Source organism: Eriocheir sinensis, chromosome 62, assembly GCF_024679095.1.
Source record: "Eriocheir sinensis breed Jianghai 21 chromosome 62, ASM2467909v1, whole genome shotgun sequence".
In the NCBI taxonomy this organism is placed as follows: Eukaryota; Metazoa; Arthropoda; class Malacostraca; order Decapoda; family Varunidae; genus Eriocheir; species Eriocheir sinensis.
The window spans coordinates 7,680,476-7,708,103 of record NC_066570.1 but is presented as its reverse complement, the minus strand read 5'-3'; the positions used below and the strand labels follow the sequence as shown (position 1 = coordinate 7,708,103).

Sequence of the window (27,628 nt, the reverse complement as noted above, 5' to 3'; positions counted from 1 at the left end):
GGAGTCTACAAGAGGCCGGTAGGCCTGTACAAGGCAGCTCCTTTGACCCTAAGCTCCCGTGTATCTAACCCCACCTAATATCGCTGTCCATGAATTTATCTAGTCTATTTTTGAATGTGACAATTGTATTGGCACTCACCACATGACTGCTAAGCCTATTCCACTCATCCACCACCCTGTTAGTAAACCAATTTTTGCCAATGTCCCTGTTGAATCTGAATTTATCCAGTTTAAACCCATTACTTCGTGTCCTACCCGGTTCTCTTACCAACAAAACCTTATGAATGTCTCCCTTATTAAAGCCCTTCATCCATTTATAAACCTCGATCATGTCTCCACGCACCCTTCGCCTTTCTAGAGTATGTATGCCGTAAGGGGCGTTCTACTGGTGATCATCTTGCTTTCCTAACTGGCTCTTGGTCATCCTCTCTTTGCCGTTTCGGTGAAACTTTTGCTGTTGCGCTAGACATATCAAAAGCCTTTGATAGGGTCTGGCACAAATCTTTGTTTTCCAAACTACCCTCCTACGGTTTCTATCCTTCTACCTTTATCTCCAGTTTCCTCTCTGACCGATCTATCACTGCTGTAGTAGACGGTCACTGTTCTTCCCTTAAACCTATCAACATTGGTGTCCCACAGGGCTCTGTCCTATCTCCCACTCTTTTTTTGTTGTTCATTGATGATCTTCTTTCCAAAACGAATTGGCCTATCCATTCTTTCGCCGATGACTCTACTCTGCATTACTCAACTTTTTTTGATAGAAGTCCAACCCGACAGGAACTATACGATTCCAGGCTGGAGGCTGCAGAACGCTTAACCTCAGACCTTACTATCATTTCCGATTGGGGCAAGAAGAACCTGGTGTCCTTCAACGCCTCAAAAACTCAATTTCTACACCTATCAACTCGACACAATCTCCCAAACTCCTATCCACTATTCTTCGACAACACTTAGCTGTCACCTTCTCCTACACTAAACATTCTCGGTCTATCCTTAACTCAAAATCTCAACTGGAAACTCCATAGCTCCTCTCACACTAAATCAGCTTCCTCGAGGTTAGGCGTTCTGTGTCGTCTCCGCCAGTTCTTTTCCCCCGCACAGATGCTGTCCATATACAGGGACCTTGTCCGCCCTCGTATGGAGTATGCATCACATGTGTGGGGGGACCCACTCACACAGCTCTCTTGGACAGAGTAGAGTCAAAGGCTCTTCGTCTCATCAACTCCCCTCCTCATACTGACAGTCTTCTTCCTCTTAAATTCCGCCGCCATGTTGCCTCTCTTTCTATCTTCTATCGATATTTTCATGCTGACTGCTCTTCTGAACTTGCTAACTGCATGCCTCCCCCTCTCCCACGGCCCCGCTGCACTCGACTTTATACTCATGCTCATTCCTATGCTGTCCAAACCACTTATGCAAGAGTTAACCAGCATCTTCACTCTTTCATCCCTTACACTGGTTAACTCTGGAACTGCCTTCCTTCGTCTGTATTTCTTCCTGTCTATGACCTGACCCCTTTCAAAGAGGAGGGTATCAGGACACCTCTCCTCCCGAAATTGACCTCTCATTTGGTCACTACCTACTTTTGTCAGTTGTGGGAGCGGCAAGTAGCAGGCTTTTTTTTTTTTACATTTTTTTTTTTTGTTGTTGCCCTTAAGTTGTCTCCTTTGTAAAAAAAAAAAAAAAATCATGAGTAAGTCTCGCGATGTAAACCACATCAGTAAATCAGTGACATGAAAACCCTTAGTAGTGCAAGCCTCACTTTTTATCAGTCACAAGATCTTTGTTTCAAAAACACGAGAAACTGATCTAATTCGGAGAGAAGGATACATTTCCGACGCCAATTACTGAACTAGCTACCAGCCAGACGGAAAGCTACGGCTCTACCATTCAGCTAAAGGAGTGTTTCACTGTTCAAGTGGATTTTTAGAAGCTTCCCGCATCAGGAGGGTCACTAAACGGCCTCCTCTCCGATTCAGATAAACTTCTGCGTTTAGTCACTCATATTTTCCATGAACTCTTCTTGGACACTGAGCCATCCATCTTCCTGTTCCCATTACACGGGATACACAGCACAACAGGAGAGGATCCCACCGCTTGTAATGCGAAAGGACGTGGTGGTCCCGAGCATGATCCCGAGCACTCGGTCTCAAATTCCACCGCTAGACGCTAATAAGTTTCAGTCATCGCAAAGTGGCGAAAGATTAGTAACATGTTGTCCAGATCTTAGTCTACCCTTACTTCAGCGACTTCGGTTAAGGAGGAGCACCAGCGCGGCACCATAAGCAAAGCAAAAATCATATCTCTCGGGAGCCACTATAAATACAACTCGCCTGCGCCGCTAAAGGGCTGGTGGCGTCCACCTGACCCTTCAAGAAAGCCTTCTGGCACTATGTGCAGCACGTAATAAGAAAAAAATCACATCTGTGTCACAAATCACACGATAAATCAATGTTATCCGGAGAGGAGGAAACAAACATTCCCGATGCCGGGGAGTGAACTCGCGACCAGCCACCACGATCTTCTAGTGAACGTCACAAAAATATAAGAAGAAACGCTCGGACGCGAAAAATAAAAACAATGAAACAAAACACTAACAAAGAACACCATTACAAAAATCATAGCAAAGAGGATTTCATGAAACTAAGATAGAGAGAGAAAGGAAAGTAAGAAAACGGATGAGAGCATTAAAACACTCACTTGAGGGAAGGATCCACGACGGTGTCTGGGTGGCCTGGTGGGCCCATCCTGGCTGTGCCACACAAGTGGTAAAAAGCTAGCGTGAAGTGGCGGGCGATGCATTCCCACGCGGTGGAAGTGGCGGGCTTCAAATGCTCGCAGCCTGGTACAATACCATCGTAATATTTGGCTCCGAACCTGAAAGTGTAAGGAAACGAGGGCTTTCAATACTATCGCGAATGGCAAGGAAAAAAAATACAAATCAAGGGTAAAAGAGAAATGTAGTGTGAGTCGTCAGGAAGAGAAGACAGATATGCATGACTTTCAGTCCGTTTTGGGAAATAAAGGTAAAGGAGAAATCATAATAGTACACCTGGGGTAAAAAAAAAAAGTACAGCAGATCTGCTATAAACACATGAAAGGAGTGAGAATAATTAATATACTGAGGGTCAGCCAATCAATCGAGCAATGGGGGCATATGCAAGGGAGTGCGTCACCTCGCCCACCTTTTGGCGCCAAACCCGGGGCCTCCTCCGGGAAAGTCTAATTGCAGCATGCAGGCTCCCTCCCATTCTAAGAGCCTTAGGGGAGAATCTATCAACTTGCTCAAGTCACGTACTTTGTCAGTGTCCCTTTGTCCTACTCAGGATTGTCTCTTACAGAAACCAATCAGTGGGAAGCGTGAAAAATGCCCATATAGCCAGAATTGGCGTTCAAGGACTATGGAGGAAATTGGTGATTCAGTTTCACGGAGTAATCGCTGGTTTGAAATAATCATTATAGCAATACCTCATGATTTTGCAAAGGCACTTATTAACAAAGGACTCAATTCGATTCTTCAAGTCACTATTTAGCATCCATGTCTCACAGCCAAAGAATAAGACACGGTGCAAAAGCAATTTCAAGATCAGGATTTTTTTTTGTAAAAGGAGCTGCCTCGTACAGGCCTACCGGCCTCTTGCAGACTCCTGCGTTCTTATGTTCTTATGTTCTTATGTTCTATGAACGTATCGACAATGCCATATACTTGTGCTAAAAGAGGCCATAACAGCGTAAGCCATGCCAATCCACCGTAAGACTTCTTGATGAGACATGCCGTCCTGTGCTATGTAAATTTTTCCAAGATATCAATGTTCTCGCCACACACATAAACAAACTATATTGTTTCATCTAGTAAGCCTCCAAACGCCCGCACTTTGGTCTTGGCCTAAAGGCTCCACCAATACGCGAAATGCGATCAATTGTCGACTTACCAGGAGAGAACCCAGACTGCTCAGGTCTTTACAGCTTCATCAACTGACTGCGAATTCTCATGCGCAAAAGATGGGCAAGCACCTTGCCTGGCGCACCGATTAGCATGATGGTTATTGCAGTCCTGGCGACCCTCTTTCCCTTTCCAGATAGGAACGATCAGCCCCCACTTCCGGCCAGAAGGAATGGTAGTTCCAGATTGCCATACGGCAGTCAAGACCGCATGCAACCCACGGATCATGGTCTCACCCAAGGCAAGTATAGTTGCCTTGGGTCTCACCTCCTGCACTGATGTTACAGAGACCAGCTGCCTTTCCTCCCCTCAACCTTGTCACAGCCTCTCTGACCTTGTCAAGAGTGGGCTTTCGTCAATGAGTGGGTGAGTATCCGCCATTTGCAACATAGCAGTTGGCCACTGCCCGCTTGGAAAGTCCGCCATGTACAACTGCTCAAAGTACTCAGCCTAACAAGAATTCTGCACATCCACGTCTGACACGAGACAACCACCTGTTGTTCGGATAGCGTTCAACTAAGAGGGATGCTCGGACCTAAGTTTCTTCAGGGCTTGGTAGGCAGGTCGGAAGTCATATGCATTGAAATGGGCCTCAGTGTCCTCAGCGAGACTCCCGACATACGTCTCTTTGTCTTTCTACACGACAGAGCCCTATATTGAAGTGGATTTTCAGCATACCTGACACTGCGACTCTTGTTAATATTATCTAACGTACCTTCCCTGAGGCAAAACTATTCCTTAAGCTTAGGCATTTTCCAATAAACTCCTTTGCATCTTGGAAGAGCTTCACGTTTGAAAGTATCACACAGTCATACAGGGTCCTACGGGGTATCGTGCATAACGAACCGATTTGAGACTGCCATTGCATACTCATGGGCACACGCATTTCTTTCAGTCTCCGGAGACGAGACACAGCATGGTTACTTCTCCAGATTCCTTTTGACCTAACATGAAGCTTAAATTTTGCAACAAAAAGGCTGTGATCAGTTCGAAAGAACTCTGCACTCCGAGAAACCCTGCAGTTCTGGAGGACCCTCCAACGGACGGTTACAATGATAAGGTTAATCTCCTTAGCCATCCCTCTAGCATTGCTGTATTATTTCTAGCTACACAGCTCTGGTTTCTTGTACCAAGAACTTGTAATTCTTAACCCTCTGGATATTGCAAAGCTCAGAAGGAGAGAACTGTTGTTGTTTCTAGTACCAGAGCCATGGGGACTCTCTCAGTTTCAGTACAAACAGTACAAACATAAACTCGATAAACTACGGCCAAATCCGCGCCCATAGGCAAAAATTGGTGTTGCTACGATGGGTTTAAGTGCCTCAAATTTCACTCACAATCTCTCAGCCCTTAGCGTATTAAAGTTATAGATATTGGGCTGACTGCTAACCTTGGGTAGGGACACAGAAACCCTGGGATAATAAAATACAATAGATATATAAAGAGATATAAAGACAAACAGAAACACACTAACCCTCTGAATGCCTGAGTGTTGCCCAGCTGCCAGGCGAGGCGCATCCCATCCACCAGCACCTTGACGTCGTGTTGCTCGCTCAGGTAGTTGGTCACCACCTGAAGGGAACACGACCAGGTAAGCACGACTTTACCACCTGGAACTAACCCATTCCTCCTCCTCCTCCTCCAACTAATTTCAATGAATTCTTCCCATTTCTCTTGCACTGTAGAGCTGTTTCTTTTTCCTCCGCCTCCATCCCCATTTCCACCTCCGCCTCATCCTCCAACTAACTGTATGCGCACGTGCACGCGCGAGCGCGCGCAATCACACACACACACACACACACACACACACACACACACACACACACACACACACACACACACGTCCCGGTAGCTCAGTGGATAGAGCGTCTGCCTCACAACCAGACAGACCGGGGTTCGTTTCCCCGGCCGGGTGAAGATAAGTTGGGTTTATCTTTCACGTGTAGCCCCTGTTCACCTAGCAGTGAGTAGGTACGCGACGTAAGGCAAGGAGTTGTGACCTCGTTGTCGCGGTGTGTTGTGTGTGAGTGGTCTCAGTCCTACCCAAAGATCGGTACTACGAGCTCTGTGCTCTTCCGTAGGGGAACGGCTGGCTGTCTCGAGAGAGACCCGCAGCAGACCAAGAGGTGAATTACACACACACACACACACCGCTCAGTAACTCCGTGATTAAAAGCTCTGTGCTGCCAGACTTCGCGGCCTGATAGGCAGGGGTTCGAGCCCCGCTCAGGCCGGGGTTTTTCCGTTGACAAGGAGTGGTTTCTGTCCCCCCTTGAGTAAGGGGGATGGAGTATGTGGTGTGTGGAGGTCCTGGCAGTACCCAGAGATCGACTATAATGAGCTTGCCAGAGGTTACTTGTCGGGAGGGTACTTCCTGGCGATTGCGAGTCCAACTCGTGATCAGGCCGTGGTGCATTACACACACACACACACACACACACACACACACACACACACACGGCCCGGTAGCTCAATGGTTAGAGCGTCTGCCTCACAACCAGAAGGACCGGGGTTCGATTCCCCGACCGGGTGAAAATAAGTTGGGTTTATCTTTCACGTGTAGCCCCTGTTCACCTAGCAGTGAGTAGGTACGTGACGTAAGGCAAGGAGTTGTGACCTCGTTGTCGCGGTGTGTTGTGTGTGAGTGGTCTCAGTCCTACCCAAAGATCGGTCACCGAGCTCTGAGCTCCTTCCGTAGGGGAACGGCTGTCTGTCTCGAGAGACACCCGCAGCAGACCAAGAGGTGAATTACACACACAGAGAGAGAGAGAGAGAGAGAGAGAGAGAGAGAGAGATCGTGAAAAGTTCATGGTGAATGACATACACATACACTCTCACTACACACACTCGTCTACACTGTGTATACACACACCTCGGGGTAGCGGCGGGGGTCGCGAGACAGCAGCCGGACGTAGCCTCTGCTGCGGGGCCTCGTGGGGACCACAATGATACTGAAGTGGTCACGAATGGTCAGCGGCTTGTAATAGGTGGCCCAGTATTGCTCCTTCAGGCCAAGGGTATAGCGTAGGTGGCGGCCACCGTCCGATGCGTACGAACCGGCCACGAAATGAAACTGTACGTCAGGCCAGTCCACGGAGACATTAGCTGGGGGAAGGGAGGCTGACTGGTGAGAAAACACTTGACGGGAAGTTATGGTTGAAGGAAGTATTATGGTCTGAACAATAGTCGCGTCGACAGATGTGGATTTGTGTGTGTGTGTGTGTGTGTGTGTTATATACCTTAGACTTAAGAGTTTTAGACAGTCACCACCGCCCTACCGTAGGAGGTGTTGACGAAAGCAATGCCCTCCACGCCGCCGAGGGATGCCAGCGGGCCCGTGCCAAGCAGGGCATACTGCAGGGCTGAGGGCACGTTGCCGACGCGGTGCTGGAGGAGGGACACGGGCTCCTGGGTGGTGAAGACGACGCTCGCAGCGACATGGTCCTGGGGGGGGAAGGCGAGAATGTCACGATAATGATGATGATGGAGAGCTCCCGATACTTTACACTACTCTTCCGATTCCTTGTTTTCTTCCTGGACCAATCATCACCCTTCCCCAGTAATTTCCCACGAGATCATTTATTTTCCCAAAGGACCTCCCCGACCTTCCGATCATTTTCCCCCTGGACCTTCCTCCGCAGGGTATTTACCCCCTCGACGTTCCCCATCGTTATTTCCACATGGTCCTTTCCCATTGGACTTTTCCCCTTGAACAATTTTCCCCTGAACAATCCTCCTGTGGATCTTTCCGCCTGGACCTTCCATCCCGAACATCTCCCTGTACTGTACTGTACTGTACTGAGCAATTCTCGTCCTGGATCTTGGACGGCCTGCCGAGTTACTATTTGGGTAAGGTGACAGAATAGGCGCACCTGACATTCCGTAGCCGATCCAGGATTCAGTACGTTTCCTAACTAGTAGATTGTAGTGTTATAATTGTATTTCGTAAAGTATTTGGCTTCCCCGGCGACCATAGGCCTCTAGCCTCTAGAGAGCTTGGAAAGAAAGGGAAGAGAAGGGCGGAGAGCAAGGGCCGCCGTCCGGGGCATGACCCCAGGCAGGGCACCAGGCAGGAGTGTTCGCATATATTTATTTTTTTTTTCTTTTATGATCTGAAATATACTGTATGTAATATTCTAGACTAACTGGACTGGATATATATAGGATAGGAGAAGGAGAGAGGGCCAGTCCCAGTGATAGTGAGTAGTGGTAAGTGTGTAAGTCAGAGTCAGTGTACTACTGGAAGGAAGAATATTAACACTGTGCAAAGTGTTTACATATCTCCCTCCCACGGAGTCTCCTGACGGTGACACGGAACCCAAGTAACACGTCCGGCATAACAGTATCCTTATAACCAAAAACTAACTAAAATTATGGGTATTCTTTTTCTTGAACAAAACATTGAACAAACAAGAGAACAATAATATGAAAATACGTATAGTCACCGTTGCCAGGTCATCGTACTCAGAGCACAGTATTTACCGGTTTCTGACGCCTAACTAATGCCAAGAAACATCAGGATCTAACTCTTATAACGATAACTATAAATTAGTATCGTTATTGGAGCCCAGAAGACAGTTTAGGGGTAGGAAGTCGGGAAATATAATCGGCTGAGTACGACAATCTGGCAACGTTGAGGCTGTAGCCCGCAGGCCCGAGCCAGCCTGTACGCCATTTTGCGGGTGTCAGATACCACAAATAGCATACTTTTACTGCGCAAAGCAGGTACAGTCACTTATTGTGACTTCGTGAGCTTTCATATTTATCTATTTGTGTATATTTCATGGTGGCAAAACTTTCATTACTAGTTTCATTTTTACTAGTGACACGAATATGTGACTGTTTTTCACAATAGAATTTCACTCAAACAAGTGAATCAGACACCACAGAAATATTACCAGTGTGTGTATGAATGAATGCAAAGATAAGCACATACTTTGATTTAACTCTAGGATGTCTTGTGGATCATTAATAAATAAAAACAAAATATCTGGATAGGCTACGCTTTAGCCCGTTACCGGCTATGGCTGCCAAAAAAGTCCCTCCGCCAGGTTTGTACCCCCCATTTGGTGATTGTCAGGTGCGCCTATTAGTCCTCCGCTCCGAGATGGTGCGCGAGGACTGGTTGAACACAATTAATGACAGAGGCTTTGAAGTCTGTGATCGCACCAGTTGAATCGAGAGTGAGAACATAAAAGGAGGAAACATGTCCACAGGAGAGAATGTTTAGACGGGAGTATAACCACGGTGGAATTTGCTATGAAGGAAAATGTCAGCGCAGACTGAGGATGGAGAGATAAGTTTTGAGCATTAGCCGGAGCAGGATACTATTTTAACATCAAACAGAAGGGGGATTGTTAGTTAAGGCTTTAGTCCTGCAGTGGACTTATGATGGTTAATGATGATGATAATGATGATGATGCAACTGTACATCCCATAAAGACTGACATAGTAGAAATACATTTTATGGGAGTTGATGATTATAAAATCTATACTGCCCCTGTTTTACCTTTTTAAGACAATATGCAGAGCAAGAGTGATGCGATACACACTCATAATTTGTTTAGGTAAAAATAATACCGTAAATAGCGCTAACTTTGGATGAGCTGCCTTTGTGTCGGCTGGCTTCTAGCAGACACCTTTATGTTCATATATCTTATAGAAAGGAAGCAAAATCTTCCATAAATGGTACGTAATATAACACAAGATTATTTCCCCTCCTAAAAAATAATAATAATAATAATAACAATAACAATAATAATAATAATAATAATAATAATAATAATAATAATAATAATAATAATAATAATAATAATAATAATAATAATTCGGTGCTGCAGTCCGTCCCAGCCCCAACATCCTTAATTGTTTAGGTTTATCTTCGACTCAGCAGAATTAGTATATTTGCTGATTCGCACGCAGCCTTCCAACATGCCATGAAAAAAGTATCAATTCGGGAAAATGAACTGAGGTAAAGCTTATAATTGTTGTCTGAAAAGAGACTCTATCGGTGGTTGTTGCGGCAGTAGTTATTCTTTATACCTCAGCTCAACTTTCCATGGTTATATTATTTCTCTTAGGAGAACTAATACGAACAGTGCGTAGAAATATGTACACCCCCCCCCCCAACTATTACCCTTATGAGTGGTTACCATCGCCGGTTCGAATAGTTACCGCCCTCCTCTCTCTCCGACCATGGGAAGGCGCTGGAGGCTTTGTCTTATTTATTTATCTTTTTAGCCCTTTGACTGCGGATTTCCTACCAGAAGACATCAACAAGCTACAGGAATGGAACATAAAGTGTCTGCTACAATTCAATGAAGAAAAATGATAAGTCCTGCACCCTTGGAGGAGATCAAATACCACATCGGAAACACTCCACCATCCACCACAGAGGCAGAGAAAGACATGGGACTGTATGTTACCAGGCTACCACTAAGGGCCAAATCCATGACAAACGCAGAGGACGGGTTAAAGTGGTCATTGTGCGGGAGAGGTGTCCTGGAGCACGCCCCAACCGCTACATGCTTATGATTTTCAGTCCTCGCCAAGTGACCTAAGACAACCTGTACGCTGTCCTCAAAGCCACGTATCATCAGCCCGGACTCTAGCGAAACTCAATACTTGCCAGCGCCATTAACGGGCTCGGGCCAACCAACAGGACCCATCATGAAAGCATATTGGCGCTATAGGCAGAACGTAAAATATCGCTCTCGTAGGTGTTATCAGTCGTCTCACCGGCCTTGATTCATAGTTACGTTGTTTCTATTTTCTTTTTTTTATAGTGATTTCGTTTTAGCGCCATTAACCCGGTAGCTGCTTGGATCATGTTTCTTAAAGGCCCCTCCAAGCGAGAAAATGTGAAAAAAGTATCACTCACGCAAACCATTTCATAATATATATCAACGCATTTGTGATCAGTTTATGCATCATCTATTTTGGGGGGTTTATATCATGGCAAAAATCGCTGCTACACGGTAAAGCCACAAATTTGGCCGGTCGCTGCTACCGGGTTAAGTTTCCATTGAGCAATAGTCTTTTACGGCAGAGACAAATCAACGAGTAAAAATACGTTAAAATTAATAATAAAAATAATGATACCGCAGTCAATACGCAGCTCTTACTTATTGACGGATGATGATGTCGAAATAAAACCCGGATGCCAAATAAAAATAATAAAGTACAATAACGTGCCAAGACTTGCACAAAATTACCTACACGCTTCCCCTCCCTCCTCGACGCAGCAACTCAGTCCTCCCGCTCTCACGACAACATCCGGCCTCTCACTTCTCCCTCACTTACTCCAATAATCTGCCTTTGTTTGTTCTCACGCGCCCCCCCTCCCCCCAAGCTGGTATGTCAAGGTGTTCCCAAGACCCTCTCGACCACCCACCCCAACCAGCGTGTCCCACCTGCAGTTCGACAGCCAGCCTTTCACTCCACAAGTGCATGTAGTGTCACTGGATGCCGGAAACTCTCAGTAGTGACATAATGAACACAGGAAATTCTCACATTTTAGAGTTATGCAACGACAAATTCCAATTCTTTTCAACGGATAGGTGTTCTTTTTTCCTGGCCATGAATGTCTCATTAGAGTTCATAAATCCTAGGAGTAGCTATATAGCCACTAGAGCAGTATTTCTTACCCAGTGGTGCAAAAGTTGGATTTGCTGGTGCAGGTGAAGGACTTCGATCAAATTATTCATCTGGCGTTGTTTCAGGAAGAGCGACTTCAATGCACTGCTATGTTATTGTATTAGGAGACAGACCAAAGACTAACGCAAAAGTGTAAAATAAATACGTCCGCAAAATGCTGCTCCCAATAAGACAAAACGGAGAAGGATGCCGTAAAAATAAAATAAAATTAGTTAGAGGTGTGTCCCTGACGAAAGGCCAGAACACACATCAATACTACCAGATGTTGTGAGCACCACGCCTATACCTGGACACAGCTTCCACCCTCCCCTGTCTCAAGGGCAGATACGTAGCATGTGCAACAGGGAACCGAGAAGTGAGAACCTATCATTATCTTCACTACATAAACTTAATGTAAAAAATATTTTAATTCATAATCATGAAGCTAATCGTGCATGACTAAGTTTGTGTCAGCAAAAACAGTTAAGTGTTTATGTGCGTAGGAAGTGTCGACGCGTGGGTGTTAGGAAGCCGGGGCTGAGGAGCATCGCTATTGGTTCACCGGACAACGACAGAGTGAACAAGTACACCAGCACGTACTGGTTCACTCTGCCTCAAACAAATTAAGACGACGCGTGACTCACTATTCCTACTCCTCCCATGACGGTGCACGACAGGCCGCTGGGCCCTTCGAAACCCTGCCGGGAAGGGTTCTGCATGACGGAAACGATGCACCTTACGACACTAGTGGCTTGACCAGTATTTTTTTTATTCCACATGAGTGTCTGGAAACATCCGCTAGAGATAATGCGCGGCGGGGAGTGTCCTTGGGGAGACATGGACGACGCCTCACAACACTTACCGACTGACACTATCAAGCCAGCAGCTGTACTCAACGTTGCCAGATTGTCGTACTCAGCCTCCTATGTTTGCCGATTTCCGACCCAGAAACTGCCTCCTCGACACCAATAACTGCCTTCATATATAGTTATCGTTAAAATGGTTAATTATTGGTGTTTTTTGGCAATAGCTATGGCTCAGAAACCGGTAAATACGAGGCCCTGAGTCCGATAATCCGGCAACGGTGGCTGAACTCCCGCCGCGACGGATGGGAGTCCGCCGTAACACTTTTAAGATCTTTCCCAGCGCTGGATTACTAGCTTACATAACGGAGACATGTGACAAAACCACAACAACCATATGTAGGAAAGACCGAGAAAGACCCTGGAGGAACTGTAGCAGAAAAATTAATATTGAACAAAAAGAAGAAGAATCATAAGTTTTGGAAAATGAAAACTTAACACACAGGAAAAAAAAGAACTGTAGCAGAAAAATTAATATTGAACAAAAAGAAGAAGAATCATAAGCTTTGGAAAATGAAAACTTAACACACAGGAAAAAAAAGAACTGTAGCAGAAAAATTAATATTGATTAAAAAGAAGAATCATAAGTTTTGGAAAATGAAAACTTAACACACAGGAAAAAAAAGAACTGTAGCAGAAAAATTAATATTGATTAAAAAGAAGAATCATAAGTTTTGGAAAATGAAAACTTAACACAGGAAAAAAAGAACTGTAGCAGAAAAATTAATATTGAACAAGAAGAAGAAGAATCATAACTTTTTGAAAATGAAAGCTTAACACGCACAGGAAAAAAAAGGTCAGTGAACTAGACTATAAAGAGCGACAAAATCCTATAAAATAAGATAAACCATACAAGAAAAGAACTGTTACTAGGCTAAACTTCTGCTACACCCCCTCACAAAACCTTCACTGATGAGGTCCACTGCATCGTGCTCAGGGCCACCTTACGTAACAGGCTGCCAAGACCTACAAAAACATATATAGCACCACGCCGGTAACTCGCGCTGTCAAAGTCGCAAAACCTATCACAATTCCACCAATGATAGAGTCCATTTTCCTCAACTTCCCGGTGCCTAAGCTTACACACTTGACAAGGCTTTCGTAGGCAATTTGAACATTTCTCTGGGTAGTTTTGTGACCCTGGTGGTAGTTTGAACGACGAAAAAGGATATGCGTATACACGTGAAAATATTGTGGTAATTCTTCGAAGACATCTTACGAGACATGGCAATAACTCTTCTTCGTTCTGCCTTTCGTATTCCTTGTGCGGGCGAGTCACAGATATCACTAAGGGCAAAAAGAACACGACAAATCCTTCTCCCCTTCCTCCTCTTCCTCCTCCTCCCTACACTTCTTTATTAAATTCTCCCCATCCTCGTTCTTTCCTTTACCTCGCCTCTTTTTTTTCTGTGTTCCTCCTCTTTCAATCCTTTCTTTATCCTCTTCTCCCTTTCAATATCAACATCGAATTCTCCTCCTTCCTTTCTTCCTCCTCCTCCCTACACTTCTTTAAAAATTCTCCCCATCCTCGTTCTTTCCTTTAACCTTGCCTCTTTTTTTTTTCAATGTTCCTCCTCTTTCTATCCTTTCTTTATCCGTTTTTCCTCCTCCTTTTCAATATCTACATCGAATTCTCCTCCTTCCTTTCTTCCTTACTTTACCCTCTCCTCTATCCTTCCTCTTCCATTTTTTTTCCATCCTGCAAGAAACTTCACCTTTTCCTCTTTCTCCTACATAAAATTCTAACTCTCCTCCGCCTTCATTCCTCCAGTCATTCATTACATCAAACTCTTCTCTTCCGTCATTTTTTCTTCCTTCCTTTTACCCTTCTTTTTGCTCTGAAACATCCTCTTCTCATTCATTCATCCTTCTTTCCTTCTTTCTCTCCATCACTCTTCTTTTCTTCCTCATCCTTAATCTCAACCTCCCGTTCGTCATTCTCCCTTCCTTCCTTTAACCCCTCTATCTTCTTCAATATTTTCTGCAACATTCTCATCTCATTCATTCATCTTTCTTTCCTTCTCTCTCCATCTTTCCTCTCCTTCCTCATTCTTTCTTTCAACCTCTACTCATCCTCCTCTTCTTCCTTCTCCTCCTACTTCCTTTACGGCCCAATATTTCAAGTCAAAATTATACCCTCGGTGTATGCAAGGTGGCGTGGGTCCGGATACAAGGACGATAGGAGCCTAGACTCAACGGGGCAAGGAGAGGAACATGAATGGAAGGTGATTAAGTTGTCAGCCCCCCGCACGGCATCCCGAATAGTATACAAGCGACGCAACACGACTGATGCGCCGGGCTATCTTCTTTTTTTAATATCAATACATATGTAAGCGTCCTTGAGCTGTTCGTCTGCTCCAAATCGCTGGTAAATATAGACAAGGTAGACAGGGATGCGATAAAAGAGCAACGAGCTGAGTTTCGGGAAAGCAGACAGACAGAGATGGCAGCAAGGAAGAGCTTGAAGCGGGGTTAGACGGCATGTAAATGGGCTCTCTTCACACAAACAATTCAAACACACACATCCCCAGCACGCCGGGGGTATACAAATAAGGTGCCCGATAAACAATAACTACACCAGAACAACTAACGAACCTACACCATGCAACTGTACTGTCTTTCCTATTCCCCCACCTGTACCTTCACCACTAACCCACTTCCTCTTCGTACTACACCCTTGATTAAAAATAGGGTGGAGGGAAGATAACACCAGTAGTAGAGAGAGACCGAGGGAAAGTTGGAAGGTTTCGTTTAGTCGGCGCAACATCTGTGGTCATGTGCCGGAGAGAGACAGAAGAGGAAGGAATAATGGAGAAGGGAACAGATCCCCCGATTACTACCTGGTACCCATTCACTGCTGGGTGGACAGGGGCGTAGGGTATCGGAAAAGCCGCCCAAATTTTTCCACTCCGCCCGGGAATCGAACCTGGGCTCTCTCGGTTGTGAGCCGAGTGTGCTAACCACAGCACCACGAAGCCCCCAGAGAGACCGAGGGGCTGAAATTCGTGAGGATAAGGGTGTAGATCTATGTGTTATGAGCAGAGGCAGCCACGAGTAATGCACAAAGGTGAGGAGAAAAGTAGTGATGAGTTCGCGGTGGACTGGCCTGGGAAGTTAAGGAGAGTGGAGGAGGTATTGGGTGTTCGCAGAGAGAAGTGAGAGCTATTTGTGAGGGATAGTTTTTGTCAGAGCCATAGCATAGGAGAGTTTGGTCAGCTTCATCACAGGCGTCATGTTACCGAAAGAGCCGTGTAAAATTCATATTGATGCGGATACATGTTATTGTTGTTGTTTTTGTTGTTATTGTTGTTGTTGTTGTTCTGTGTGTGTGTGGGGGGGGGGGGGGTCTAGGTATCATCAGGATCTCGAGGAAACAGTTACCTAGAGCACAATCAAACACTACTGTATCAACATCAATTTGAACTACGCGCGGGTCCTCTGGTGACGACATGGCGCAAGTGGTCAGATTGGCCAGACTCTCTTATTCAGTGGCTCTGGTTTTCGTTAGGGATGAGTAAAAGGGTATAGGCGTGGGAAAGACATTTGTCACGCTCCAAAGAAACCCCGCGTCCAATTTCCACAATCATTAAAAATTTCGCAACTGATAATGAAAACTTCACGATCTTCCAGCGGCCATGCAGGTTCCTCAATAGTCTTCGGTTATCGTCGTCACTCTCAGCCTGTCCTCATCTAAGTCCATATATATACCAAGTCAAGTCACTCTGCTTCAAAACTGCGACCAGTACGCGCAGGAGGCGGTTTTGGGGCGGAGCAGCGGGATGACGTCACTAGGAGCCCCCCCAAAAAAATACCCGCCAGTTCAGGGGTGACTAAAGTTGGGGCCGTATGTGCACTCTGGATGTGCATTCTCGCCTCCTTTCACAGCGCGTTCAGGCAAGCCACTGACGAAAAAATACGTCTCTTTATTGTGCTATTGCGTGACTGTAATTCCATTGCCTACAAACGGCGATGTGGGGTGTGAGGGAGGGCATGATGAAGTGATTGATTTAAATTATTCCGCCTTTCTTCGTTTCTCTAAATCCCTGTTTCTACATTCTCTAGTTTGGCTCCAAGCAGTGTCACGCATAAACCACGCCTCTGCCGTGTCTCCTCCCACAAACCTGCGTATGACTTGACTTGGTGTATATAGACTTGGGTCCTCATAATCAACCCTAAATACCGTACAAAAGTGTCCCATACAAAACGTTTGGCATTATGAACCCGACCATGAGCCTTCCCAACAAACTAGGCATGACAGGTAACGGTTGTAGCCTTGGTGAAGAAAGTTATGATGACGGGAAAGATGGTCTAGATTGTGATGGTGATGGTAATGATGATGATGATGATAAAGTTGGTAAATCATAAGTGAATAATCTGACGCGATGATGTTCACACCAAGCAGGAATACAATGTAGTGCTAACCATAACAATGAAGCAGTAATGGGTTGACTGGTATGATGAGAATGGCTGTTGTGTTGGTATTAGATGACGGTACAGCAGGAAGGGATGAAAAATAAAGAAAGTAGTGAGAAAAAAAATATATAAGACCATTCAAATCTAGAAGAGTCGAGAATGGTGAGATTGTTAAAATGGTAAGCTGGCAACCATCACCACCACCACCACTACTACTACCACTACTACTACCACTACTACTACTACTACAGCCTAACTTCACTGCTCCTACACACCCTTAACCTCATTTCCATCACAACCAGCCATCCTCTTTCGTCCCTTCTCACGCCATCATCCCCTACCTATCACCGTTGCTACCTCAATCTCTCACACTCCCCCCCCCCCCCTCTCTCTCTCTCAACATCGCGCATCTTCACCCTCTCCTGCATGCATCAACATAGCCTTTTTAATAAGCTCGCTGCATGCTCTCTCAAGGACGAACAAGGCGGATGAAGATGCAGGGGATGATGAAGAAGGAAGAGATGAGAAGAGGATGGAGAAAGGAATAAAGGAAAAGGAAAGGCTGAAGAAACTATGGTAAGAGGAGAGGTAGAAGAAGAGGGTGAAGGAAAGAATATAGGAAGAGAAAAGGCTGAAGAAAAGATAGAAGAAGGAAGAGAAGAGGAGGTGAAGGAAAGAATAAAGGAAAAGGAAAGATCGAAGAAAAATGAGAGAAGAAATAGAAGAAGAGGGTGAATAAAAGAAAGAGGAAGAGGAAAGACTGAAGAAGATGGAAGAAGGAAGAGAGAAGAGAGGTGAAGGAAAGAATAAAAGGAGATGAAAGACTGAAGAAAAGATGTTAAAAGGAAGGGGTAGAAGAAGAAAATAGAGGAAGGAATAGACGAATAAAAAAAAGCTGAAGAAAAGATTAAGGAAAGAGAGACAGAGGAAAAGATGAAATAAGGGCAAGAGGCAGCGAGGAAGAGTGAAAGAAGAAAGAAGGAAGAGGAATAATTGAAAAAAGGAAGGAAAGAAGGAAGGAAGAGGAAAGTTAATAATGAGGGAAGAGGAGGTTTTGAAGGAAAGATAAAAGGAAGAAGGAGAGGAGAATGAAGAAGGAACAAAGGAAGGAAGGAAAGAATGTTGAAGATCACTAGAGGGACAAAATCGAACAGAGAGAGAGAGAGAGAGAGAGAGAGAGAGAGAGAGAGAGAGAGAGAGAGAGAGAGAGAGAGAGATAATTACATAGATAACCAGACCACACAGGCCCTAAGGCTCAAACTATTTGGTCTGTTCTAAACCTAAGTGACAGTTGTTATGCGGCCACCATGGCGTTGAAACTGACCTAGTGAACATTTAGATGGAGGAGATAGCGAGAGATAGCGAGAGAGAGAGAGAGAGAGAGAGAGAGAGAGAGAGAGAGAGAGAGAGAGAGAGAGAGAAATAGGAAAAAACTGTGAAAATTAAGAGAAAACTATATATGGAAGGAGGTTGACATGGATAAAGAATCTGAGAAAACAAGCAACGAAAGAACGAAAAAGAAATAAAATAAGGTAAGGAAATATAAGAGCAAAAGATGAAGCAACAACTGAAGCAAAATAGACAGACAGATAGAAGTAGAGAGAGTGTGAGTGGGAGAAGGAGAAGCATACAAGGGAAGACTAACAAGGGCAAGCGTAGTAACGGGAAGAACGAAAGCGAGCAAAAGAATAGGACAAGGACACCGACGAGGAGGAGAACAATTGAGCGAGGCCAGAGGAGCAGGGCGGTGCCGAGGGTAAGCCACGTCAAGGCCAGGCCTCCCTAATGTCCTACCTGGCGCTGGCTGTAACAAAGACGAACAAACAAACCGCCCCGCACACAGAGGAGTTCCCCGTGTATGTTGTGTACACAGTGCACGCCAAGGACTGTATGCATTAAGGCGAAATACCGAAACTGAATTAGAATAGCCTGGAAATCCCGTGAAGAAATGCCCAGTTTAAAGATACGCTTATTAACAACACAATACTACTGCTCAAATAAGGCAGAGTGGATTATGTCAAGAAGGAATGATTCTATCTAGTTTAAGGTGTTTCACTATTCCTTCCCTCTTGAAAGACTTAAGTCACGAGCCAAAGAGTTAAGATACGAGTGAAATCATAGTGAAATCATACTTTAGTAAGTTCGGCAGAATAGACATGACCTTGGAATGAATACAGATGAGTTGTTGCTACAGGTTATGGATGAATCATGAATTAAGTCACACACACACACACACACATTCACACTCACACTCACACACACACACACACACACACACACACACACGTGTTTGTACACTTGTGTTTGTCAAAGAACGCTAATTTATCTGTCCTCATTAACTTTGTATAGTATTTATAGTCTGTGCGCATAGTGTTGTAAGACATTCTGTATTGTAAATGATTCCTGCAAGAAGCAAACTTGTTGACTCTGTGACTCTAGGAAAAGGCTGCGAACTGTGACTCTGGGAAAAGGCTGCGAAGGAGGCGGAGCTTCTAGAGAGAAGTCGGAGACGCGGCACACCTGACGCCGGACACATCATTCCAAGGCTTTTGAGCAAGGGGTAAGCGGTGGCTGAGTGGTAGCGTGCTGGGCCCACATTCACCACGTGATGGACGACGCGAGTTAGAATCCCCACGCTACCACCTCGGATTTTTCAATCACCACCGAGTGGCTTAAAACTACCCACACGCTGACCTGAAGACCACCCATCAACCCGGACTCTAGAGGAAACCGTCCAAGTGAATCAAGGAGGAGTTCCGGGGGGCAGCATGACCCAAGAGAAGATGGCGTCACTATAAACACTTGCCTGCGCCATGACGGGCTGGGGCCGACTACCATCCAGGCCCCTCAAGCAAGCCTACCGGCGCTATAGGCATAGACTTAAAGAAAAAGAAAAAAAGGACTTTGCGATGAATAGCAATAGCGCCGACAAATAATAGTAAAAATATAAATAAAATAAACGAAGGAACTGCTATTCTTGCTATTACAGCGTTACGCGTGCTTGCATGCGCGTGTACACACATATTCTCTTCAATTAGGTCTTGGACGGCCCTGCATAGCATGTCCTAAGAAAGATTTTTGGAGAGATTTTTAGTTTTCAGGAGGCTTGGTCAACTCACTTCCGATACACTTTAATAAAAACTGGAGCGATACGTATTATTGGGAGCACCCTGTTCAATTATCATTTCTTTCTTTCTTTTTTTATGCATGCGCTCGCAAGTACTATAACAGCCATTGGCTTCGAGAACACCAACCTCGAGCTGTCATTCACGGAGACAAGATAGCGTTGCTCTTCTCCCCCCCCCACCATCCCCCCTCCCACGCACACACATTGCACACAAGGTCTAACTGAATATACGAGAGAGAGAGAGAGAGAGAGAGAGAGAGAGAGAGAGAGAGAGAGAGAGAGGGGGGGGGGGACAGGGAAATTAATGTAAAATGATGTTTCTAAGCCTTGAAACAAAGTGAAGTCTATGTGTGTGTGTGTGTGTGTGTGTGTGTGTGTGTGTGTGAGAGAGAGAGAGAGAGAGAGAGAGAGAGAGAGAGAGAGAGAGAGAGAGAGAGAGAGATTTCTACACGCAAACACACACACACACACACACACACACACACACGAGGGATTAAAGAAATATAGCTTCCCGCAAAGAAATAGAGAGATTTGGAACAGACTAAGTGAGGATGTAGTATCGGCGAAGAGTATGCAAAACTTTAAGGAAAAGTTGAACAAATACAGATACGGAGACGGGACCACACGAGCGTAAGTCCAGGCCCTGTAAAACTACAACTAGGAAAATACAACTAGGCAAATACACACACACACACACACACACACACCCCTCCCCGCCCTGCACCTCACCACCCTTCAGGCCCGTTACCAACACCTCCTCCAGCAGTTCGCCACCAAACTACTCCACCACCCACGACACAGGAACCTGCTCCCCCCGGTAGCTCCCCCTCCCCGCTACAATGTCCGACACCACAACACGTGCACGCACAGACAGGTACAAGAAAAGTGCGATACCGACAATAGTGGAAATCCTTAACACAAAGACACTCTACTCCTAAGTTAATTTTAAGTTTGTAATTTTAATGATCTCCATATATAATATGTATATTTTCAGCTCTCGAGCTGCTCATCCCTAAATAAACCGTATATTATTATTATTATTATTATTATTACACTCACTCACTCGCTCGCTCACTTTTCTCTTATATATTGTCTTTCCCACTGTATATTTCTCTCTCTCTCTCTCTCTCTCTCTCTCTCTCTCTCTCTCTCTCTCTCTCTCACTCTCTCACTCTCTCTCTCACACACACACACACACACACACACCTGGAAACTATTTAGAGACGCTTGACAGTCAGCGACCCAAGGGGATCTGGGGGAGAAGAGCGACGCTGCCGTATCTCCCAGAATACGCTCCTCTCGCTCCGTTCGCTTCAGTGATTCTTTTACCACAGTGCAATAAGTAGAGCCGGAAGAGTATCAACACAACAAGTTTCCAAGTGTGTTGCCTCGACATATCTAAGAAATAAACTATGGACTAAATTGACCATCTATGGAGATTTGAATCTCAACCTCACGTGGGATCCGCCTTTCCGTCACGAAGACCTGGTATACATCGTGCGTGAGATGGATTGTTACTAAATCATGTAGTGTATGGATTCAACACCCAATACATAGAATTTGAGAAGGGGTTGTTGCTTCACACCCGATTGCAAAGTAGGTACTCTTCTTACGGTAAAGGAGACAGGGCAAGGGGAAAAAAAATACCGTAACAGGTTTCTCCATATAAAAAAAATCAGAGTTAGGGACAAAATGACAATGACTAAACATAATTCCAGTGACCTAAGAAGGCGTTGTTACACCGCCTTTCTCCACACTTAACCTGGAGACATTCTGGAAGGTTTATTATTTAAGGTTTCTTAGCCCTGTGCAACACACAAAGAGAGGGAGGCTTAGTTACAACAAAGCTTGTTTTTTCGGTGGAGGAAATCTTATTTGGCCAACTCTTGCATGCCTTGAGATGCAGGAGAATGCTTGATCTTCATGCAGGCCCCACAGTCACGTCCGCCTGGATGTGGGTCATGGACAAAATTATGAATTACAAAACATTCACCAAGGCGGCCGCTGTGTCCAGGCCGTTATGTAAGCTGTTACCGAACGCGTTAATACACAGAACGTACATACATAAGCACGGTATTACGTCCTCAACATCACGTAAACGAGTGAATAGGATTCGCGTAGCGTATATATATATATATATATATATATATATATATATATATATATATATATATATATATATATATATATATATATATATATTTATATATAGACACACACACACACACACACACACACACACACACACACATTAATGTGTGTGTGTGCCACGTGCACGTGGTACACTCTCCACACAAAGTTCTCGAACACCTGGGCACGATGGATGTGAAAATGAATCGATCGTGGCTGGTCGCCTTTGAATGATTGGTACCCCCGATTGTGATGACGCATCTGAATCCATTATACTGTATATGATACGTTTTGATCCTGTGTTGATTTGATGGTCGCAGTAAGTCATACGTACTCACGTTAGTCTCCGCGGAGACCCCACAAGACCGATGCAAAGTCATTATTATCCTTCACACTGAAGGCCTCAGTTATCGCCAAACAGCACGGGGGATTGATCTGTCTATCTCTACAATATCACTATGGGCCAGCAGACATGCGGAAACAGGCTCCACTAGTGACACGCCTCGAAGCCTCGAAGCAGACTTAAACAGTAAAATCGGCGCAGGCGGTGCATACACTCATTATTACAAAAACTCCTCCCATCCTCATATATGTTATACCTAACCAATCCATCGCAGTATGTGGTTTACGTATTAATTTTGGCAGATATTTTAATTTTACATACTTTTACTGGCAGTTATATTCAAACTACCACCTGGAATTATCACTCTCTCATTTGAATAGGAATAACGTCAGTCACAGCATTTAAACTGACTGATCGTCCTCAAGCGGAATGGGTTACAGAATTATTTTATTCACTCGGTGGTACAAATTTGCACCAGAATTACTTAAATCCACAGACGAAAAAAAACACCCTTGTGACGAGGAATTATCGCCTCAACCAATGCTTATACTACGGTTACATAAGACATTAATTTCGAGATCAAGCGACAAGGCTTATCAGTTCTGAGCAATTGGCAACACGTATGGAGTATGCATCACATGTGTGGGGGGGGATCCACTCACACAGCTCTCCTTGACAGAGTGGAGTCAAAGGCTCTTCGTCTCATCAGCTCTCCTCCTCATACTGATAGTCTTCTACCTCTTAAATTCCGCCGCCATGTTGCCTCTCTATCTTCTATCGATATTTTCATGCTGACTGCTCTTCTGAACTTGCTAACTGCATGCCTCCCACTCTCCCGCAGCCCCGCTGCACACGACTTTCTACTCATGCTCATCCCTATACTGTCCAAACCCCTTATGCAAGAGTCAACCAGCATCTTCACTCTTTCATCCCTCACGCTGGTAAACTCTGGAACAATCTTCCTTCATCTGTATTTCCTCCTGCCTACGACTTGAACTCTTTCAAGAGGAGGGTATCAGGACACCTCTCCTCCCGAAATTGACCTCTCTTTTTGCCCACTCCTTTGACCTCTATTCAGGAACAGTAAGTAGCGGGCTTTTTTTAATATTTTTCTTTACGCCCTTGAACTGTCTCCTTAGGTGTAAATTTTTTTTTTTTTAAATAAAAACCTCACTCCTTCACACAAAGCATGTGTACACGGCTACCACCCGTTCTACACAGGGAGAGGTGTCTAAAAAATTTCGTTCGTGTATCTCAGAATGCATGGTGCTTAAGGCGTTCGAGAACTTTGTAAGGAGAGTGTACGTCTCTAGGACGTCCATCCTGCTCACAGGGTTGTGTCTGTATGAGACAACCCTGAGTGTAGAGACTAATGGGATGCCCACTAACTCATAGTTGGGGCAAATCGACCGATCCTGCCGGGAAGGACTTTAGATGGATATGCTGGGTTCACACATTCACGGTTTGTGGTCACGGTGCCCTCCCGACACGCAAAAATGGTGAATCGGCAGTGTATCCGTGACTAACCTTGACATACCTTGGATTTCCGGCGCGGCGTCGTAACCTCGCCGTGGAAAACCTTGGACGTCGGCAGTGTCTCACGGTCATTTTGGTGCGAGCGAAATGATCGTGGCTCACCACGACAACTGTCAAATGCCGTGACTATCCGGAATGACATCGGGAAGGGTCCGGGCTAGCACCTGGAGTCCGTCGGGAACGTCGGTAAGCCATCGCAAATAACCGTGACATTCTGCCCCCCAGCCACGGTATGATAACGTGTGCTGCGGACGCCTACCGACCTCATTAAGCTGTCGGGACGCTGCCGGACTGGGCCAGTGACCTCCCAGCGCGCACATCACCATGACCCAGCGCTCTGACGCCTCCGTGCACGTGTTGCGTGTCGACGAGCTCGAGTTATCAGCCCCTGCAGCAGCCGAGATGGCTACGGAGCAGCCCCAGTTCCCCCTGCAGGAGGAAGGTACCGCTACCCAGACGCAAGAGGTAACTACTCAGCCCCAGGAAAATGGAAGGAAGAAGGCCGCCACAATTCTCCTCGATGAGGCGGTGGAGATGGACCTGGGGGAGTGGCATCACCTCCTCTCCATACACTGCCACAATAGCTTCACAAGTTTCTGGTACAATATGGTGCATAGTGTTTACAGCAACGCGGAAGGCATACGAAAGGCTTTAGTAGGAATCACCTGTTGCTAAGAAACGAAGTGTGATCGCAATACGTAGTCCTGGCTCAATGGGCGATCTCCAGAATGTTGTCTGCTTCTCAATGTGTGGGCCAACACGTGCAACAATCTCATTGAACAGGTCTTCATCAATCCTGAGGAAGTTTTTGTACAGCTCTGGATCTTCCTCTGCCAGTTCTTTCATGAGTGTGACATAATGACCCAAGATAGGCCGTCTCGTCAGGTAGGGCTTCACCCAAATCCTTTTCTTTTTCGACTTCTTTTTTGTCAGCTGTATCAGTATAGTTTTCTCTATGGCGAGACATTCCATGTTGTGCTTGTGCAACATCAGTATCCTCAGTTTGGCTAGGTCGCTCTCTTCCATGTTGTTGCGTTCACGAGGGACACTTGTGGACTGGTGCCAGTTCCAGGCAACGCCCCCTTTTTATACATCGGCAGAAATACCAAGATGCTACAACGGTTAGGCGCCGATGTCCGTGAAATACCGGGAAGGCACCTAGGCAACTCCGTAACTTCATCGTGGTCGTCGTGGGTGGGTCGTGGGTTACCGGCTGTAACCGTGGTGATACACTGTCATTTTCCGTGGCCGCCGTAAGTGGGTCGGGAGGGCTCCGGGGTGGGGTCGCGAATGGTCCGGGAACGTCGTTCGCGTCCCGGCGTACTACCTTTGTACACCGTTGTACAGCCGCCACAGGGATAATCCGGCGGTCAGATCGTGGCCAGAGGTCACGGATTAACCACCTGCTCTCCGGGAGGCCATCGTGGACCACAAATTGTGAGTGTGTGAACCCAGCAATAGGGCATCTGCGTGGGAGCTTACTCGAGAAGACCGTCGGGAGTGGAGGCGGCGAGCGAGTGAAGCGACGCACCCCCTGGCGTATGCTCCCCATTATTTATATATTTATTTACCTTTTATGCGTTTCAGGGGCCTTGACATATCGTTTTTCGCAAATATCTTCTAAAGCAGCAGCTTGAGCAGTGTGGTATTTTGGCACAGCCTTGTTGACACCCTCCCCTAATTTTTGGCAATATAGTGCATTGCAAAATGTGAATGATTAAGGCGCTTACTCTTGACTTTATTGGCGAAGCCTGGCATGACCATCTAGACATTCGAACAGGGGAAGCGTGACGTTGCTGGGACGTGTATATACCCGCCCTCTCCTGTCTTCCCATTCCTCCCTCGCCACCCCCCACCTCTCTCTCTCTCTCTCTCTCTCTCTCTCTCTCTCTCTCTCTCTCTCTCTCTCTCTCTCTCTCACACACACACACACACACACACATGCATTATACATATAGAATTCAGCCATGCACATGTTATTTTTCTTTAGTGCAGATAATTCGGAAGTATATGCTGAGTATGGTAGGGTGGTTTGGGCTAACGACCGTGATAGCTGTTCCTTAATGTTTTCGTGGTGGGTCAAAGGCATTCGCCAGCAGTTGTTTGCATCATTTGTCCACCCATCCTCTTGATCGTTTAACATGCCCACAACCACCCTCTCCTTATTCCTTTCGACTCTCCCCTCCTGAAGTTTTTATATTTATTTATTTATATATTGATTGATTGATAGTGTATTGTTGCAAGTAAAACAACAAAGGAGAAGGGAGGAGCATGCCATCCCAACCCCCAGGCAGTACAGAGTGTGATTATACAACTAAGGATACATGTGTAAGTAGCACCAGGAAACTAAAAAGATACAATGGTGGGTTGCCAAAAAATTAGGGCAGGGTGTCAACAATGCTGTGCCAAAATACCACACTGCTCAAGTTGTTTCTTTAAAAGATATTTGCGAAAAACGATATGTCAAGGCCCCTGAAACGCATCGTAGTTACTTAGTTAGTTAGTTAGTGTGTGTGTGTGTGTGTGTGTGTGTGTGTGTGTGTGTGTGTGTGTGTGTGTGAACCCTGAGCATAGCTGGGCGTTATCGCGATACTTTATCGCTGATAACAAAATCGGGTTATCGGCCTTCCGCTTTTTTTTTTTTTTGAGACAGCTCAAGGGCACAAAAAGTAAACATTAATAAAAAAACTAAAAGAATCCAAAGAGGTGATACCCTCCTCTTGAAAGAGTTCAAGTCGTAGGCAGGAGGAAATACAGATGAAGGAAGATTGTTCCAGAGTTTACCAGCGTGAGGGATGAAAGAGTGAAGATGCTGGTTAACTCTTGCATAAGGGGTTTGGACAGTATAGGGATGAGCATGAGTAGAAAGTCGAGTGCAGCGTGGAAATATCGATAGAAGATAGAAAGAGAGGCAACATTGCGGCGGAATTTAAGAGGTAGAAGACTATCAGTATGAGGAGGAGAGCTGATGAGACGAAGAGCCTTAGCCTCCACTCTGTCCAGAAGAGCTGGGACAGCAACTGTGCAGGGGAGAAGAACTGGCGGAGACGGTACAGAACGCCCAGCCTCGAGGAAGCTGATTTAGTAAGAGATGAGATATGAAGTTTCCAGTTGAGATTTTGAGTTAAGGATAGACCGAGGATGTTTAGTGTTGAGGAAGGTGATAGCTGGGTGTTGTCAAAGAATAGGGGATAGTTGTTTGGAAGATTGTGTAATCGGAAATAATAGTAAGGTCTGAGGCTTCGTTAAGTTCCTGAAGGGTGGGTTTTCTATTAAAGAAGTTGAATAATGCAGAGTGGAATCATCGGCGTAGGAATGGATAGGACAGTTCGTTTTGGAAAGAAGATCATCAATGAACAACAGAAAAATAGGACAGAACCCTGTGGGACACCACTGTTAATAGATTTAGGGAAGAACAGTGACCGTCTACCACGGCAGAAATAGAACGGTCAGAAAGGAAACTGGAGATAAAGGTACAGAGAAGGATAGAAACCGTAGGAGGGTAGTTTAGAAAGCAAAGATTTGTGCCAGACCCTATCAAAAGCTTTTGATATGTCCAGCGCAATAGCAAAGTTTCACCGAAACGGCTAAGAGAGGATGACCAAGAGTCAGTTAAGAAGGCAAGGAGATCACCAGTA

General features: G+C 45.5%; 1 protein-coding gene across 4 annotated transcripts in view; it reads right to left on the bottom strand.

Annotated features, from left to right (window-relative positions):
* Window positions 1-27,628, bottom strand: part of LOC126986722 (glucose dehydrogenase [FAD, quinone]-like) — a 58,701-nt gene that overhangs the window by 3,164 nt on the left and 27,909 nt on the right. For 3 of the 4 annotated variants that reach the window (XM_050843090.1, XM_050843091.1, XM_050843093.1), the window contains 4 exons: window positions 7,222-7,387; window positions 6,816-7,048; window positions 5,418-5,515; window positions 2,701-2,877 (listed from right to left, as the gene is read on the bottom strand). In XM_050843090.1, the coding sequence (XP_050699047.1) occupies window positions 2,701-2,877; window positions 5,418-5,515; window positions 6,816-7,048; window positions 7,222-7,387 (674 nt within the window). The remainder of the gene's footprint in view (window positions 1-2,700; window positions 2,878-5,417; window positions 5,516-6,815; window positions 7,049-7,221; window positions 7,388-27,628) is intronic. The other variant, XM_050843092.1, reaches the window with a different exon arrangement.